General features: G+C 41.7%; 1 protein-coding gene across 1 annotated transcript in view; it reads left to right on the top strand.

Annotated features, from left to right (window-relative positions):
• The first annotated feature begins 303 nt into the window (after positions 1 to 303).
• Positions 304 to 20,604, top strand: part of skia (v-ski avian sarcoma viral oncogene homolog a) — a 67,116-nt gene continuing 46,815 nt past the window's right edge. Inside the window, exon 1 of the mRNA XM_082188268.1 lies at positions 304 to 1,641. Coding sequence (XP_082044394.1) covers positions 730 to 1,641 — 912 coding nt within the window. The 5' untranslated portion in view covers positions 304 to 729. The remainder of the gene's footprint in view (positions 1,642 to 20,604) is intronic.

Raw genomic sequence — 20,604 nt, 5'->3', positions numbered from 1 at the left:
TTTATAAATATAAATAGTAATAATAATAAATATTTCTATTATAAATAGATATTATATGTACAGTCAGTGACTGTCTCTACAGCAGTGGGGAGTGAAGGCTGGTTCTTGGAAGAGCCACAGCCTGCGGAGTCAGTCACATTCTTGGCTGGGATTCAATGACTGAGCCAGACACACACAAACACTGAGAGAGGGAGAGAGAGAGAGAGAGAGAGTGAGAGAGAGAGAGAGAGAGAGAGAGAGAGAGAGAGAGAGAGAGAGAGAGAGAGAGAGAGAGAGAGAGAGAGAGAGAGAGGCTGTGCTCACTGACTCAGTCACACTGAACTGCAGGGGCAGAGGAGCGGAGGCGACGCGCCGTGTCCGGCTGCAGCGATCTCTACTCGCAGGGGAAAATACGGATTTAAAGTTCGTGGATTGTGTATTTGACTCCTGAATTTGACGTGGGACAAGTTCGGCTCCCCCGTGGGATAGTTTTTCTACAACTTGCGCGCTTTTGCTTGTGTTACACTTGAGTTTTCTGTACGCGTCTGTCTGTTGATATGGACAGGAGAGAGCCCGCTGCAGGGGAAGACACGCCGGTGGTAACCTTCGTCTGAGTGGGGATTTCATGAAGCCCTATCGGCCTTCTTGTGCTTGTTTTCACAGACTTGGATTTAGAGACGCGGTACCAGGACCTTTGAGTCGTATTTCTCGTCAGACGCTCGGTTTCAACGACAACGCGGTGCGCGAAACATGGAAACAATAACGCGACAGAGTTTCCAGCCTCACCCGGGACTGCAACAAACTCTCAAACAGTTTCACCTGAGCTCCATGAGCTCTCTCGGAGGACCGGCCGCTTTCTCGGCCAGATGGCAACACGATCTTCTCTTCAAAAAGGATGGCAAAGATGTCCCGGAGCCCGTGCTGCATCTCCCCCCTATGCAGCCTCCTCCGGTGATGCCCGGGCCGCTCTTCATCCCGTCCGACCGCTCCACGGAGAGGTGCGAGACGGTCCTGGAGAGCGAGACCATCTCGTGCTTCGTGGTGGGCGGCGAGAAGCGCCTGTGCCTGCCGCAGATCCTCAACACAGTGCTGCGGGATTTCTCGCTCCAGCAGATTAACTCGGTGTGCGACGACCTGCACATTTACTGCTCGCGTTGTACCGCCGACCAGCTGGAGATCCTGAAGGTGATGGGGATCCTGCCGTTCTCCGCGCCGTCCTGCGGGCTCATCACCAAGACGGACTCGGAGCGCCTGTGTAACGCGCTCATCTACGGGGGCACGTACCCACCGCACTCCAAGAAGGAGCTTTACGGCTCCATCGAGCTGGAACTCACCGAAAAGAGCTTCAAGATCTATCACGAGTGCTTCGGGAAGTGTAAGGGTCTTCTGGTCCCGGAGCTCTACACGAATCCCAACGCGCCCTGCATACAATGCATGGACTGCAGGCTCATGTACCCGACCCAGAAATTCGTGGTGCACAGTCACAAATCGCTGGAGAACAGGACTTGCCATTGGGGCTTTGACTCGGCAAATTGGAGGGCGTATGTGCTCCTGAGCCCGGATTACACGGGGAAAGAGGAGAAAGCGCGTCTGGAGCAGCTCCTGGATGACATTAAGGAGAAATTTGACTTCGCCAATAAATACAAGCGGAAAGCATCACGGGTGAGCCAGTTTGTTGCATTTTGCGCTGCATCCCCTGCTCTAGTGCAGGGAGAACTGATTAAGTTTTGTTGTAGTGGACTGCATGTGTCAGACGTCTATGACAAGACGTTTCATCCTTTTAAACTCACTAGTGCCTATTTTGCTGCTTGTTTTTTTAATGGCAAATGTAAGCCAATTGAGACTACCATCTTTTCCAATTTCACGAATAACTTCATTAGATACTTATTCCAGTAGATAGTGACTAGTAGTGTCTATTAAATTAGTCCCAAATATCAAGTAATTCATTGCAAACTACTTATTCCTTTGCTGCTACTTATTATCTTGGTAGAGGCAAATATTGGTAAGACTTTATTTCACAGTGTCATTACATGTAGTTACTATAGTAATAACTATAAATTGTGCATAATTACATGCATCTAACCCTAAACCAAACCCTAATCCTAACCCTATAGTAAGTACATGTAGGTACTTAATATTACTCAATATTTAAATGTATAATTACAGTGTAACAAAGACACCTTAAAATAAAGTGTAACCCAAATGTTTGTTTCAGTGCTTCAGACATCAACTGTTCACTTCCAACTAGAATGTTTTCCACCTATTTCAGTTTTAGTAATTATTTAAAATGTATTAATATTCAATCAGGCTTACTAGAAATAGTCTGGCTACTAGTAGCTATCTGTTACGGTTTTCCTAGAACTAACTGGATCATACTACTTTATTAGACACTATTGTATCCCAAGTTGCTACTGTAAATATTTTTAATCTTGCAATTATATTGAACTTATATTGAACTATAAAACAGTCATTCTGACTAGTCATTGCATCTTGCATGTAAAAACAATTGAAACTAGTAGTGAAATTGAAACTTTTTGTCACTTTTGGATTATAAGTTAGTCACTCAAAAATAAATATTAGAAATATAAAAAAAATAGATGTTGTTGGAATGGGTCGTCTTCAGATGAATGCTTGGAGAAAGGCCAATAGTGTCAGATCTTTGGTGACACAAACTTCAGACTCAACAGTAAGTAGTTATTTGGCAGATGTACAGTGCACTTCTTATAGGGACATTCCTCTTGGCACAACCTGAGGTTAAGTGTGATGGGGCACTGTGGCGATGTTCATGAATCACCTCTGCTGGTATTCAAAGCAACAATCTTAAAGTTGGCAGACTAGATGTTTTAACCGCTAAGCCACACCACCAGGGTGAAATTTGTATGTCTTAAGTTTTGCGTTGGCATATTCCAAGTAGTGTCAGCTTCCCTCCTTAGATGAGTGCTTGGAAAGGGGCCAAGAGTGTCAGTTCTTTGGTGACCCAGTCTCCAGACTCCAGAGACTATCATGATATTGGTTTCCCAGTCCAAATGTTACAACCTGATATCCGGGAGGGGGGTGAGATGTGGAATCTGTGGGCGGACGTCAAGATAGAATGGCCGTCGCAGTGGCCTAAATTTAATGGCATGAAATATTTAACTTGAGCAGACCGATGCAAAAAATGCAATCTCTCACAGAGAGCATTTCTTGGTAGCTTTTTGGGCTTTGCTGAATTTAATTGACCAGTAACTAACCCTCAGTGTCACAACCTCTGTCCCGTTAACCTTTACTGTAGATACAGCGCTGACTGCGTAAATAAACAATCATTTAGAGCCATTAAAGGCTAGGGCGCTTGTAGTCTTCATCTCTCTCTCTCTCTGTCTAGTGCTTGTTTTTTATCATCTCATTCCTCCATCTGTCTCTCGAGCTCAGCATGACTTCCACATGTCCCACGGCAATGGCGTCATGTTATGGTAATTCTGAAATGGGCCGTTTAGCTATCACAGGTACTTGACAGTGGATGTGTTTTTAATGATCAGGCCATTGAGGGTTTAATCACGGGGCTGCTGAGGGAAAAAAAACATGCTTTCTGAGCTGCGCTCCAACCAAGTTTGCTGCTTAAATATGCATTGTAAAGTTCATTTCTGGGTATTTTTGGAAGGAATAATGGGATAAAGTAGTCTCGGGCTGATTGTTTTATGTTTATCTGCTTTGGATTGTCTCCAGTCTCGGATTACTTGCATGTGTGGCGGCTCATCTTAACCCTGGGGCTCTAATGGTTGACTCTTGCTGCAGACACGGTCCTGTTTGTGAGGTAGAGGATTAGAGGAAAAGTTTTTTAGTAATGTGTCCCCCCCCCCTCCAATACACACACACACAAACACTCAATGAATGGCAGGCCTGGTCATTTGCATGAACTGTTTCCCTTGAATGGAGCTGATGATGCAGGGATTGGAGTATTGTGGTGGAAACGGAGTATGAACCAACAAAGAAGTGCATTCACCAACATCTCCTCCCTCCCATCTCTCTCTGATCAGCCCTCCACCACCTCCAGCTTACTTTCCCTGTATGAATAGAGCGAGAGAATGTAAACTGAGGCCTGCTCTCCAGCGTGTTTACACACATTTGCCGTTTTCTGTCTCTTTTTGCACGGACGATGTGTGTCATAAGTGCTTTGCAGATTGAATTGTCCCTTACGGTGAATGACGTTGCCTCGTTAACATCGAGCTGTTTCCCTTGGTCTCGAGTGAGCCCAAAATGTCCCGGAGCTCTCTGCATTATCACATTATCAGACCCCCCACAGCAGGCTTTTATTCATCTCAAGAGCTTTCCTTCCTCTCACCACACACAAGAGGGAACACTCTCAAACCGTCTGGAAACGGAAGTGGAATATATCATTATATCCATCTAAAGAGGGGGAGATTCGGTGTATTTTTACATATGCCCGACCGCCTGGTCACTCCTTTGCCAGGAAGAGTCTGCGATTTGATATTGATGACTTCATAATGGCTTCCACACAATTTCATTTGCCACTCAGATGTTTGTAGAATAAGACTGAGGCTTGAAACGTGCTTGATGCAAATGCTTTGAGCTATAAGCTCGATTTCAAATGATGATTGAAAAGTCTCTTAAGCTAACCATGGCTGTCTTTATTTGATCAAAAATACAGTAAAAACAGTAATATCGTGTGTACTATTTAAACTAATCGTGATCTATTTAAATATATTTTTAAATGTAATTTATTCCTGTGATGACCATTTTTAACATCATTACTCCAGTCATCAGTGTCACATGATCCGTCAGAAATCATTCTAATACTGATTTGGTGCTCAAGAAACATTTCTTCTTATCAATGTTGAAAACGGTTATATGTGCACATTTATATTAATTTGTGTTTGCAACCTTGCGTAACAAGCATTCCACATGCGAGTAATGTAGATGTAACAGTCTGTATGTTTGTATACTGTGTTTACGTTGCTGTCTGTGCGATTGTGACAGAGCTATTTTGTTTTCTGCTGAGTTATTTACAGATCTTACTGTTCCTCATCTGTGAAAAGCAGTCTGGCAGTCTCTCTCTCTCACTCTCTCTGTCTCTGGGTGGGGTGAAGGAACTTCCTTTTTCTTTGCTGCTTGCTGAGGGAAGGTCACAGACTGTGTAGTTGCTCAACCTCCCTCGACATATACATGTGTGTGTGTATATATAAGTGTTTGTGAGTGCGTGTCTGTCTGGTGCTTTCAGTCAGCAGCCGGAAGACATAGAAAGACAGGATGTTCTGTGTCCCTCGCTCAGACACACAGTCAATAATTAAGCGTAAAATGCACCTAGCCATTATGTTCTGTAAAGCTGTCTCAGGTCCAAACACATCATCTTTTAATACTCTGTGGTGAAGGAAATTGTGTTACGCTTGTCTGAGATCTTGTTCAAAGGGTTTAAAAGAGTTTGGCAGCTTGGTAAACAAGGTTTGAGTTTGCTGAACTGTAGTATACAGGTTCAAAGTGTAAGTCCAGGTGTTGAGTTGGCTTCATGAGCTATCATGATTACTTTATACTGATAAAAATGTCTGGACGTAATTGTCAGGAGTGGCGATGAATGATTAGGTGGATTACGGACTAAATAGATTGAGGGGCCGTTTACACGACACACTAAAAACGTTCATGCGTTTTAGCCGTTCATTTACAGAACAACTGTGGTTTGGGGGCCTGAAAACACAAACTTTTGAAAACGGGTTTCAAAGTACAAGTATACCGTTATATGTCTCCACGTGAACTACAAAAATGCACATTTGTGAAAACGGATGAAAACTAAATGAATGTTTAATTACAGCCCTGTTATAATAATGTTTTTTCACTGCCCATTTTACATTGTCAGATTTCGCCTACTTGATGAAATAGTTGGCATTTTCATTTTTCAGAGCAGTAAGCACAAGAAAGCCCATATCATGAGCCTTTCCCACGTAGTCATGCATTTGATTTCCCCCTCTGAGTTTCCTGTTAAATGTGGAGGCGTTTTTTATCAGGGGTTATTTCGAGAGTTTTGGCAGACGGCGTGTTCTTGCCGCCAGTGCAGGAAAACCACAGCTCAGTGACGGGAAGGGAGAGTTGCGACAGCCGCATTCCAGGACAGCCACTCCCGAAGTGCAGCGAGAGACTGATTATGCAAACGTGTGTATGAATGGGCATGAATGAAGCGTGCCCTCTCACTCTCGTATTCGCATTCGCTCCGTGTCTGCCGGCGCGCGCGCACACACACACACACACACCTGCTCGGTATCAGAACCCTTCTCCTGCTGACTTCTCGTCTCCTCTACAATCAAGTGTTTTTTCCCTTTCTCTCGATCTTTAATTCCCCCCAGGTGCTGGAAGTGGGCAGTAAACCTCTCTAATCATCTAGTCATTAAAGCATTTAACCGCTCTCAGCCTTTGAAGCAGTTTTCTCGCTTAATTGTTCGCTCTTTGGAAACAAAGCTACGTAATTTTCTCCAAATCACGCCCTTGAAAATGCTTTTGATGAACACCTTGCGTGTTCATTTTCTCTCTTCCGTCCTCCGCGTTCGGTTCGGCTGACTTGTGATTTTTATTTTGGAGAGAGAGAGAGAGAGAGAGAGAGAGAGAGAGAGAGAGAGAGAGGGGGGGAGAGAGCGAGCGAGAGTGGCATCTTTCCAAATCCCTATCTACCACCACCCCAGCGCCTCAGAGAATTCTGGGATATCTGGTGGAGAACTGAGAGGGTGCAAGAGCTTTGGGAGAGGAAGCCAGTTCCCTAAGGGGATATTAGGTATGTCCCGTCTTATTCGCCAGGCATATCGCTCTTAAGCTGCGCACACACATACACACACACACACACAGCGGATGGCTCAACTCTACTCAGCAGCAGCTGGCCCCTGGTATGCATATCAATGGCTGCATCGCGAAAAGCTGCATTTGCGCATTTCTCTGCCTCCCCTTCAGAATGCGAGGGGCTTCACGGGTAGGCTACGGATAGTCCTGCAGCTGCCCCGACGATATAAACCGGAGGATCCGTCTGAGAACCGAGTCGAACGGCTGTTCTGAGACCTCACTGGTCTAAGTCTTCCTCATGTTCCAGAACTTGGACTCGTGAGGTCAAAGACCTGCGAGCCAGAGAAACGGACCCTGTGTGGTTCAGTCGGTTACTGATATGAACAGGCTTTTGTTTGGATATCCGCAAGGGTCATTTTTATTGTTGCGCAAGAGTGCCAGACGAGAAACCCGAACAGTTTTACAAAGTATGAAACTCTGTGAAAAAAGCACGGTAATCTCTTGCTTTCATAACAAAGCTCATTCTTAGTTCCCACTGATCCTGGTTTAAAAAAAAAAAAAAAATCCCTCATGTGTAGTCCTGGGTGGTTATTAAATTCGACAGGGTTTTTTTCAGGAGTGAGCAGCAGCTGAGTGTTCTAACGAGTCTCCTTTAGGTGCTAATTAAGATTTTTCAAATAGTCCGTCACTGACAAGCCCGAACTGATGGATCATAACTGTGATTAACCGGGCAAGGAGAGAAAATATGTGGCTTTGTTTTAGAGATAAGACACGAACATCTCCCTGGAACAATTCAAACCCTAATTGCTTTTGTGGCTCTTTAATGCAAATGCAAGTCAATTCATTAGTGTTTTTTTTTTTTTTTTTTACACTAACAGTTTAATTCATGTGTGAACATTCATGCTTGGCTTATTAGCCACATCCTTGCTAATTTGATCAGTTTTTCACCTCTTGAGCTGAGTTTTCAAATCAAAATGGCACTTATTCTGCTTTGCTGTTCATCGTTATTTAGCAACCTCAGCAGGGAGTAAGTCTTTGTTTTTTTGTTGTTGCCATCAATGACTTTAAAATATGCTTGAGAGATCAAATATACTTGAGAAATAGACTTCCTTCACACTAGGTGCCCTATTTAATTTGATGCAAGCAAAAGCGAGGCTGTGAGGGATGGAAATACAGTTTGTTCAATATGCAATATCACAACCGTTTTTTAGGGATGCACGATATATCGGCCTCCATATCTGTATTGGCCGATATATGTTCATTTTTAATGTTATCGTAATCAGCCCGATAAGAAAATGTTGCCAATATATTAAAGCTGATAAATAATGGATTATTTCCTTCAGCTGAGACACTTCAGATGCACACTGTTCGCCATGATGGTTTTGAATTGCTTTAAATATGATTGGAATAACAAAAAACAAAAAAAGGAAAATACAGTTAAGTGCAACATGCACAGCACAAGTCTGTCATATAGGCTACATAAAATGATGATGAGAACATTATAAGTGTGTGCTTGGGACATGGTATATATTTATCGGCCAATATATTGGTCATCAGCTTTCAAATATAAAGAATTATTGATTATCGGCCAAAATTTTCATATTGGTGCATCCCTAATTGTTTTCCACTGGAAATGTTTTATAGGCAAATCTCCAATGTTTTGTCAATTGATATCCATGTACATGATAGTATTACACAGTGAAGAGACTGAACTTCTTCACTGCCAAACAGCCTCATTTTAATTCACATCAAATGAAATATGCTGTGTATAGCATAATAATAATAATAATTAATAATTTAAATAAATCAATCCCACATTAAAATAATAATGCTGCCTCCTTAGATACCTTATTTGGGCTAAATTAAGAGTGAGAGAAATATTGATTATAAATATAAATCCTTTAATATTGAAAGTATCAGTACAATAAGTGCTATATTATGTATATAATTTTAAGTCAGTAGTGAAGTTCTAATGTAGTAAGTATGCTGCATAGCTCACTAGCTTTTGGAGCTCAAAGCATTGTAACTCAAGAGAGCTAACCTGATGCCCTTACTTCCTACACAGTTACAGAGATTCTTAGTGAACTCAGAAACGTTGCGATTTCAGTTATATTGCAATCGAAAAGAAGACATTTTGGAAAATTATACCCTCTTACATAATTTCCCCTCGTCATAGCTTAAGCTCTGTTGTGACATTATATCACACCCTCTTAGACACACGCTGCTAAGCCTCCTAGTCTGTCCACCCCCTCCCCCAGGATGCAGTAGCTAAAATCTCATTAATGTCAGATGGAGATAAACACAGATAAAAGAGAGAGGTTCATCACAGGGCATCCTCTCTTTTCACACTCCTTCCACCAGCCCCCACACATCAGTCAGCCCAGTCAATGTGTGTGTGTTTGTATTGGCTGGCCTTTGGGAAAGCATTCATATACCTGCCTGATAGGGACGGCTGGGGGAGGTGGAGAAAGATGTGATGGGGGGGCTGGCAGACAGAAGAGTGTGGGATGGAGGAGGGAGCTTTTTCTGTGTCTGGCATTAACAGGGAGGAGGGGTGGGAAAATAGATGCGTTTCGGGGGTTTCCTGGGTTACTGTGATTGTCAATGCGAGACTGGATGTGCTAATATATAAAGTGTGAGGTAAATGTTTGATTTAATGAAAGACATGAACGTTTCATTTCAGGCAGACTGTCGGAATGGGCTCCTAGTCACACCAGAATAACAAGTACAAGTGAATGAACGAATTAGGAAAGAATGAATGAAGTAGGAAAGAAAGGAACTAGATCCAATGTTCTGACTGGCTTTATATCTGCAACATGCGCTCTTTAAACAAATAAAACCTCATTCATTCCTACTTTTTTTGTATTCATTCATTCATTCATGACACTGATATGTATTATTAATGGCAGTTAAGCACGGATAGAAAGAAACATGATGACAAATTACTGGACGAGTTTGGCTTTGAAAAATTCATCATGCAACTGAATCGCCTCTCAGCCTCATTGTGTGCTTTAACATACAGATTGTAAGATTTATGTCTGTTCTGCATTTGTATAAAAAGGGGAAAAATAATTCATTACATCAAAATTTTACCTTCATTTTCTGTAACATTTTGATTGTATTGTGGATGATTCTGAAACAATGTTTTCTTCTGATGTAGCCAAGGCCATGGGCGGAGACAATTTATATTTACCTATAATGTCAAAGTCTACTTTTCACAATCCAATCAGATGCAGATGGTTGCATTCAAGTTATTTATTCAATTCATGTTATTTACTGTTGAGTATTCAGTTTGAAATATGTCAAATTACTTAAGTGAGTAGTTTTATGTTGTTTTTTTAAGATCATGAATTCAATTTTTGTACAATTTGTGTGGGATTTCCAGCTGTATTTTACAAAGCTCTCTGGAATACTCAATTCTGATTGGCCAGTTCTTTTCTCAGGGCATATAATGCATCCTATGTGAAATTTCTGTCTGAAATTCACAGCAGTTCTTTAGACTGCTACTGTGATTGAAGATCGCTGAGCAAAATACGTGTTTTTTTGGTTTGTACATGGGGATTTTCTGCAATGTCAGCTGAGCTCTTTTGTTGTTGTGTGACGGAGTGAGTCACACTTTAGCTGGCAATGTGTGTTTGTGTGTCTAAGAGCAGTCCGACACATGACCCTTCCCATCAAACCCCTCTCTATTCAGGCAGACTGACCAATCAGATGCCTCCATACAGCTCCCATCGGACAGATGGTTGTCTGACAGAGGCAGCGTGACATACACACACACACATTGAGAGACAGCGACACTTCCTCAAACTGAATGACTATGAAAAATAAAAAAGAGTTATTTTTGGAGTCAAGCTGCCCCTTTTGGAGTCACACTGCCCCTAAAATTTGCATGCCATAGCTTGAGGAAAACATTGTAACGTAGAGTTGATGTATTTGTAGACCTACATAAACACGCCATGTTACTCGAGTATATTGCATAAAATATTTTGAATATAGAAATTAGCTTGATCTATTTATTTCATTCCTTACAAGTTCTGAAAGACTTTTAACAGGCATGTAAATCCTTGTAAACATAGCCTCTGAAAGGAAGAAATAGACACGCAACATCCTTCCTCACCCCGTTCTAAATGAAGCGTTCGTCTGGGCCCAGTGGCACTGGTTTGAGATGCACCATAATTTGGGTTGGTTAGTCAGACTTCTATAACTGCCGTTCTTTGAAGCGTGCCCTACACAGAAGGAGTCTACTTTATAATGTGTAATTTGACATTGAAATGAGTAGACAGACATACTATTACAGTACACGGCTAGAAAATATGCAACTCAAATCCTCTAGTTATGTTTGCTGAGAGTGGAATCGCAGGGTAGGGTGAAACACTGCTGTCTGGGCTCTTGGCTACATCTACAGAGAAGAGAGAGAGCGAGAGGGAGACAGATGATGGGTTTGCTATCGTGACTGCCGTTCCAGACCGGCAGCAGGGCATGGATGATATTAATCGTACAATTCAGTGTAAATAATATGCGTAAAAAGGTAAATACATTTACTCACTCATAACTCCATCTGTCTGTCACCCACCCAGATGCTTCATCATTGAATCAGAACATCCACACACACACACACACACACACACACACACACGCACGCATACATACCCTCGACTCGAGAGCTAAATGGTGATGTAATCACAAGCCTACATAACCTGCCCACAAAAAACATGCCACAATTTTGAAAAGATATAGGCCTAATAAAGCACATTTATGTAATCATGAATCAGCAGGGATAAGGAATAAAATCAATTCACACACGATATTTGTAAATAAAATATGTGGAAATAAAGCATTAGAGCGTTTCAAATGCGGCTTTGTTGATTATCATGCAATGTTTCACAGTTTTGTACCATCTTGTTTTCTTTCACTTCAATCTCTCCTGAGGTTATGCTTTGGTCTACTAAATGGTGAGTAGCATTTGAGTTAGCAGACGTGTAGATTACACTATGACATCACACAGGTGAAACCCTGACCGTAGAACACCGTAATCTTGTTTCAAAGCTGACCTTTTACAGGCCACAGGCCAAGAATTACAAGATTACAGGCCACACAACTGGGGCAGAGGGCAAGTGTGTGCTGGTGTGTGTGGACACCAGTCTAACCACACAAAGGCCTGTCCTCACACCCCGTCTAAATGAACAACCGCAACGCTGCGGTCTGAAACACAGCACGGCTCTGCCATTGATGTGTTCTGTGTGTTTGCATTGCATCGGGAGGCAAATCAGAGTCTTTTTTGGTGCATGCGCGAGTATGTCTTGGTGAATGTTAAATAAAGGGAGGGTGCAGACCTAATGTCGTGGTCATGAGAGGGTTTTTTTTGTCTTTGGGGTGATGGAGAGCACGCCAAGGTCCCACCTCTCATCCTAAAGTTCAACTGGGCTCCTTTGTCCTTCAAATCTTTAAAAAGGATCAGCTGGAGCTCATGAACAGGACTAAGACTAGAAGACAAAGCCCAGGCCTGAGACTATTGTCTTGGCTGCGGTCTTCGCAAGCCATGCTTAATTGTCCTGTTTTTTTCCAGACTAAAGGGCCGTTCACATCAAGGATAGTAACTATAACGATAAATATGAAGTTTTAATAATCGTCTAACTCAATGAGAATAGGGAAGTCCACAACTGTAACGGCACAGAGGAAAGATATCATTGGAATCACTTTCTGAATGAAACACTGACAGCCTATCAGAATCCACCCGACTATTATTTTTGTGTGTTGTGGATGCTAACATAGTTATCGTTCTTGCCGTGAATGGGCCTCAAGCCTAGCATAGCTAACGTGTTGATGAGAGAGAGAGAGAGAAACGCAATGTACAGAACAAGTAGATACACATATGTTTGCAAGATGTCTGCTAAATTATTCATCTAGACAGCATTGTGCAGTTTTAAGCGTCATATTTACATAAAAACGTACGTAAATTTTGAATCACAAATGTTGTGTAAACATTCAGTTAATGTTAATCTAACATCAGCATGTATTTTCCTCAAAAAATGTCTCGTCAAATGTATGTGTGCTCTCTGGGGAATATAAATTGTAGTTCAGTACCTATGCTAATCGTAAGACTTTTTTTTTTTTTTCTGTACAGATTTTCTAAATCTGTTTTATTTTTTGCTGTTTCACCAGAAACACAACAATATGATAACTTCATCACTTCCTGGTTTGCCGTTGCTAAAGATGGCTGCCAGTTAAAGCCCTGTGGCTGTAGTGGAGAGGCAGTGCTAGGCGTGACACAGAAAGCTTGTCATTTTGTTCTTTGATTAAGGGACGTTGTATATCAGTTCCAGCCTTAAAGCCTGCAGGCTATTTTGGTTTTGCTGAACAGGTAACAAAAGAATGTCTGTCTCGGTTCAACAGCACCCTTCCCCCGTGCTTTTTCTCGCTGGAGACTCTGCTGTCAAGCGCTAACAATGGCACACTAGTCGGTGGCCCACATGAATCATGTTGCGGTTTTCCAATGATTGCACATTGTGGTTAGCAAATAACTTTTTATTTTCAAATTCATAATTACTTAAATTGATTTATGTGACAGATGCTGGTGGGGTGCAGGACCAATCAGAGTTCTGACTGAATGAAATTTTTCTACCATGTGAAATAAATTGAATGGTAAAACAGCATGTTTTCCTGTAAAGTACAGGAGCATGATCTGTTGAGCTATTTTAAATTTGTCGAATTGAATTAAGGTTTCAGATTCACTATTTTTTTATTTAAATAAATTGAGTGAATTTTTGTCTCAGTTTTACAAATTTGACAGTCCAGTCCACCACAGTCCAGTCCAGTGTCATTGTTACTGGTCTTATTGTGAGCAATTCATTGTATGTATGTGTTATTTAAAAAGAAATATCTTGAATAATATGCATTTTATTAAATATCTGTTTCGTCAAAATATTTAGTAAATAGCTATTTTGTTTCAGCCACATACAAATGGACAAAATCAAGTCTGGCTATGCCCTACATGTTTTGGTTAATGTGAATGTAATTTTATTTGACTTTAGTAGAGTAAGTGGAGACGTACTCCCTGAGAAGTGATTGGATGAATGGTCACACCTCTTAACCAATCAGAAGTTGTTCAGAAAGGCCATGAGGTTTAGGGATTTAAGGAGCATGTATGCATGTGTATAAACAGATGTGTGTGTGTTCTCGGCTTACTCTAGGTGAATTAAAAGTGTCGGAAACAATGGCATTTAATACCATTAGCATCCGGGCTAGTATGGTGCTTCAGGTTAGTGATCGTAGGTCATAGATCCCTCGCAATTAATACTATTCCAACTCAGTACCACTCCTCCAAATGAGCTGACAGCGGACATGCTAAATAAAACAATGTGTGTGAAACCAGAGCTGTGTATGTGTGTGTGTGTGTGCCCACGAAAGGAGGTAAAGGCTCAGGTTAAAGCCACACGGCTCCCCCTGCGCTCTGCGCTAACCTGTAGACGTTCTACAACACTTTTACAGTTGAATCCATTGATTTACTGTCTGAAGCCACTCCTCGCCTGCCCACGCATGTAATCTTGTTCTGAAAAGGACTGTCACACACGCTCACATGCAAACACGAGCACACACAGACATGGAATCGGAGAGAAAGCCGAACACAATCTCTGCAAGCTCTTTTTTTTCCCAAGAGGAAATTGAAGATAATTGTACCCTCCAACTAGCCTGCCCGGTTTTAAAGGGGCATCCTATATCTGACAATACTTCATTGTTTGCTCTCTATAAGACTGTCTCGATGAAGTACAATGTCTGAAATAAATCGCTCCAGTAGAGGGATCTAATTACAGGTTACTACTATTTACATTTGCGCTGTGCAGACTTCTGTAGTACTGGTTTAATGTATCGCCCCCCTCTATTTTTCTCCATTCACTTTGACCTTTATCTCACTATTAGGCCTATCAGTCTGTTTAATTATCTCTTTACCTTGGCTTCTAAGAATCCGTCCTATCAGAAGGTCAAAGTGGTTGCTGTTTTCTGAAGCTCTTTGTCAACAACATTGTGCTTTAAAATACTAAGGTCAAGACTATCCTATACACTATGCATCTGCATCAGTACTGAATTAATTGGACTTATTTGTATGGATGGAGCCTAACAAACATGCTTTTCCAAATATTAACTCAGCCTCAAAGAGCTTTAGTTTCAAGAGAATGTCAACGCTGTGGAGGTTTCCCTTCCCTTTCCCTTGTATGTTCATACTCCACCGGAGAGCCGACAATTTTTTGTTACGAATTCAGGATTGGGAATGACAGGAAAATAAATGTAGTTACTTTGAATTCTACTTTCTTAATTTCTAATCTGAATTGCAATTCCACATCATGTGTGCTACCTTTATTCAAATTGAATTTAAGTGCATGTTCTGAGATTTTTTTTTTTAATTGTTACTCTAAAAATCTGTCCAGACCTTTCGGATACGGTAAATGGGGTCTCCCTGTCTCATCCGTCTTTCCCACTAGGCCTTCCATATCACCATCTATTGCTCCATCCATCTCTTCACGGACGCTAATGGAAACATTAGCCTGTGTTAGCTTCAAGCGAGCTTATTATGCAGCCTAGGCCTTATCAATTCACTTCTGTCTCAATTAGCATCAGCTTCAGTGCTGTCTCTCTCTGGCCGCGAGGAGCTGCATCGATCTACAACTCAATGGATCTCTTGAACGATTTCACACGGACCTGGCCGACACTTCAAAAGTATTCGTATTCAAAGTACGAGCATATTTAAACACTTTTTATACTTTATAATGACCATAAATATGATGGCTATCAAAGATATATAAATGAGGTGTGTTTCAGAGCTGGTAATATTTCAGTTTGACTGCGATTTGGCTTTGGCTTAGCTTAAGTGGTTGGTCGATCGCAAAGTGGCTTTTAAAGCAAAACCAGAGTGAAATAGCGAAGACGTTCTTCAAGCAACGATTACATAAATTTTGCAAAAGGCTTGTTGTTTCTCTCCAAGTCTGATTAAAGTGCAAGGGCAATTTGTTTATCCACTCACGCCCTTGTTAAGGTCTGTGCATGTGTGGGGGTGTATGGCCCTGAGATCTATTGATTGCTGCAGGAAGCACATTCTGATGTTACACTGGGCTTCCTGAATTTGATGCCATCTCCTTAGACATCATATGTGAAGGCATTTTGACTGTGTGTGTGTGTGTGTGTGAGAGAGAGAGAGAGAGAGAGAGAGAGAGAAAGAGAGAGAGAGAGAGAGCGTGTATTCTTACCTCCCCTCAGACAAGGAGACAAAACAGCTCAACCTCTGTCCTTGCTTAAAGACACAACAGCTCTCCAATGACACAGACTTCTGTCTTGCTTGCCCACAATAATAGGTTACAGCTCAGTGTTTTTCTGAATAACACTCCAGCTACAGAGCTGCCACATTCTCAAGCTTATGAAATGGCTTATTCACAACTTACACTTTTGTTACATACCAGGTAGTGCGCCATTCATAACTGAATTGAGAATGGGTTTTTAAATTCCAATTCCTGAATTTGAATTGAATTGAGGGAACAAAGAGGATGCAGAATCACAATTTAAATGTGAATGTAAGAACATAACGTTGCTAACATAAAGTCTGGATAACCGATAGATAGATAGATAGATAGATAGATAGATAGATAGATAGATAGATAGATAGATAGATAGATAGATAGATAGATAGATAGATGGTCTAAAAGACAGAGAGAAGGAAAGTAAAGGAGAGAATCTAAGCCAGCAGGTTCTATTCTTGAGTGTGTAGTTTTTGGCAGCAATGACAAAAGAACACACACTCTCTACGTCCCCTGTGCAGGGACCTTATTCCAGCTCTGCCTGCTTATCAGATGAAATCAGACCCCGTCTCTTTTCTGCTGCTCAAACTGTCTCCTGAGGAGGCCCAGATCGCTCCTCCGCCTGGGTGTAGTCGCTCTCACTGGGTCTCAGCCAGTTCTTCCACTTCCTGGGGCTCTCCATTTACCTAAGGTCTACTCAGTTTGTCAGTCTTGCTCTAGATGAACTACACAGTGATCTGAAACGGGGATCTTGAATGTTGTCATTGTAGGCTAATTTGGCACTGGTCTAACATTTGACTGCTAAGTCATACCCGGTGGAGGTAGAAAGGTAGATAGATAGATGAGTAGATAGGTATCATGAATATAATGTGTAAATGCTTTAATTATGTTTCTCAGAGTCCTAAACTAACTTCTGAAGCAAAACCTTAGAACAAGTAACAGATAAAATATTATTGATCACTTCCTCTTTGCCTCTCTGTCCCTAATTCTCATTCCGGATGGATCTCTCCTGTCCCCATTCACAGGTCCCATCCCCCTCACCCCTCTTTTATGCCTGTAACAGTAAGCCTTGTGATTGTGCCCCAGAGCGAAGGCTCTCCCCGAGCTGAACTCATTTGGAACAGAATGCTGGCGGCTTTGAGGGAAAGAGCCAGCATGTTCTAGTCAACCTGCTGTGCGTTCAGTGAGGCCAACACCACTCTGAGACTCATGGACTCACACACACACACAGACACACAGATGTCAGCACAACTCGAACAAACACACACTCCAATCAAAGCTCCTTTGTACTGTCCTCTCCCAAAGACAAGGGCTGCCAAACAACATCAGCAGCACCAACAAGCGCAACAATTCGCCATCCACAAAACCCCTCACCAAGCAGGAACTGTTGAATTTGCTCAGGAGCCAGTTGTTGGAACATTTCAACACTGTTAACCAACTTGAAAGGAATCAAAAGAGCAGATCGTAAAGCAAACTCATTCAGTAAAAGGAGTGCGCTAGTGTTTTTCCGTCCTCGTTTCAAAAGCCCTGGCGAATAAAAAGCCCACATGAAAAGTGTTTAATTTCACATTGACGCTTGTGTAAACAAGCAATCCTCTCAGCCAAAGGTGATCTCTCTTGTGAAATCATTGTGTGAAAACCGACTAATGATAACGACCAAACCCCACCATGTACCGGCCCATTGTGCGTGATTGACGGCAGATTGACCGAGAATGATCACTGCCGTTCATTCGTGCTCATATTTAATAGCAACCGAGTTCAGGATTTGTTTGGCGAGTAAATTGTGCGGCTGAACTTTGAAACCTGAGTTGGGGCCCCAGACACGGAGACAGGGAAGTGATTGGGCCGAGCAGAGCATGCACGCTGATAAATGTTTATTTAGTTTTCGATAACATATCGGCCGGCCTCTTCAGCTTCTGTTGAGTGGAACTGGCTCGACTTCCTGTCTCTCTCTCGTTAATCTCCTCCAGCCCGCGATAGAAACAATCTATCAGAGTCAAGCTATCAGTCGATTGCAGTCAAAGACCCCATAGATTGGCTGTGGGAGCTACAGAGCGACGTTCTCAAAGGCCGAGCCGCTTTGAAATTGGGTTCAATCTGAGCTTTGATTGGCTGTCTACGTATATATTATATAATAAAGGTTCCAGAAGGGGTTTTTCACCGCAATGCCATAGAAGAACCATTTAGGGTTCCCCAAAAAAACGTTCAATGATGAGTTCTAAAAAGAACCTTGTTTTTCTTAGTGTATGATTTCAATGATCTAAAAAAAAAAATTCCGCTCTAAAGAACATTTTGTGCTGTGGATAGCGTCCTAGGATGTTAAAGGAACCTAAGATACCAATGTTTAATTTTTAAGAGTGTAAATAAAATACAGTCCTGAATGGCACATAAATTGAATTTACTGAAGGGAAGGTACCAGGTTTGTGCACAGCAGCGCTCAGACCTTTTCCCGTCAAGCGTCTCAGGAGTGGTATTTCCTCTGTGAGTTCAAATATCAGGAAAACGCACATCTGTGTGTGTAATATGCCTGCCCGTGCACGCCTGGCTGTCACTAAAGAGGTATAATTCTAAATACCTCAGTGACAGGAGAGTTAATGTGGTTGCTAAGCAAATCTGCACTTCCTGTGCTAAATAAGAGTTCCACTGACTGCTTCCTGGCTGGTGGGCTGGAAAGGCACGCTCACACACACTCCTACCCTGCTGCAGACATGCAGTGTAAATGGGGGCTTTGCTAGTGTGCTCATGTCGAGAATAATTGCATTACTGAGGGGGGTTGCCCAACTCATTGTTTTCATGCTGCATCCATTTGACTGGAAATGAGCATTTTCCCGATTAAATGATCACTGTGATGATATAATTTTGATAGTCTATTAATTCACTTCTTTCCTGTTAGGTCATTTATTTAAATTTGGACCCTTTGACCTTTTACTACTCTAGCCAACACTAAAATGACACTGGCCATTACAGCATGGGGTTACGTAGGCATGTGTAACCCTGTAAGGTAACATTACAGTTCCACCGTGCAGCCATGCAGACATGTAAACCGCATGTGTGTAATGGTCTCTCACACTCAAGACGGCTAGCCGGTCGTTCCGTGAAAGCCAATCCTGATGCCGTGGGTCAACTGTCCATCATGCTGGAGTGAGATTTCATAGCGTCCAAGTTCTTTAATTACAGAAGTGAAGCAGTGGAGCCAGACCAAAGATCAGGGTGTATAGTATGCTGCAGGGTATTAGCCTTTTATCAGGTGATCTGAGCTAGCTGGGTAAGTAATAAAAGTCATAAATTAGAAGTCTTATTTATTTATTTATTGCAATGGACGTGTGATTAGTATCTGATTTCCTTTTTTTTATTTAGTTTTGATGATGATTTCTTGATCATATTTCACCCCAAAGCCAAAATAAAAAATATGAAATGATACTCTGTGTAAATACAATAAAGCCTATTTTAAGACCATTAATATTTAATTTTTGGTTCCTGTTACGTATTTTCTTTGCTTATTTTTTTAATTGTCACAATGCAAAAATAAATCTAAGTTTTCTCCAATTCTAAAAAATGTCTACAATGTGTATTATTAAATATATAATTTCTTTCACTTGATTTTGGGGTGAAATATGACCCAGACATGTCCTTCACCATTATATTCACCAATTTAATTATTTATATATATATATATATATATATATATATATATATATATATATATTTGACGTTGTGTCTTTTATTTTGTTATTATATGCATCATATTTTTAGAAATCTCAAAGGATTTGAAGAGTTTGAATATTCAGATTTTTTTTAAGGTTAGTTAGTGTTCAAGAGTGAAAGTGTCATCAGTTAATGCATGCGTGTGTCTGTGCATAGGTGGAGTTTTAAGTCTGCATCTGTGTGCTTGCTAGTGTGTGACCTGATTCAGCTAAGTGTGGCGAGCGAACTCTCTCTCTCTCTCTCTCTCTCTCTCTCTCTCTCTCTCTCTCTCTCTCTCTCGCGCTCTATTATGGATCAGACTGCATAACGGTGCGCCTGACAGGCTCTGCAGTGCCATGCAGAGTAGCCGTGCCTAGTTTAGCGTAAAAGCAAAAAATGCTTTTACGCATGGCTGCATTTACTCTTCCCTCCTCCCAGTGACTGACCCGGGTAAGGTGACCCCGTAGGGCAGATACAGGACCTTTTTAAAGACTGATATAATCTGTTATATTAATGGGCAGATGTGCTGTGATTATGCTGGATCCGAGGAGGAGAGAAAAAGAGTGTTAGGTTATTCCCATCAGGAGGGATCTAGGATGCACTGGTGGCTTTGATCACAGGTCACCTCTAAAAGGCTGCTCTCTCTTGGCAATCTTAGAAGAAAAAATGTCCCTTTTTTCCTGAACATCGAAGGTTTCAGAAGTAAAACTCAACCCCCTTTCTTTTGTCTCTCTCTCTCTCTCTCTCTCTCTCTCTCTCTCTCTCTCTCTCTCTCTCTCATTTCTTTCCATCTATTACTCACTCAAGCCTGTTGTTTGAAGGCCTGACACACCACCACTGGCTTGTCACTCCCAATTACTCAACTCTCTTTCTTTTAATCCCACCATTCTTTGTCTCTCTCTCA

Source organism: Leuciscus leuciscus (assembly GCF_965113295.1).
Source record: "Leuciscus leuciscus genome assembly, chromosome: 13".
NCBI classification, from domain to species: domain Eukaryota; kingdom Metazoa; phylum Chordata; class Actinopteri; order Cypriniformes; family Leuciscidae; genus Leuciscus; species Leuciscus leuciscus.
Note: the sequence above shows the minus strand (reverse complement) of the source record. Positions and strands in the feature narration are given on the sequence as shown.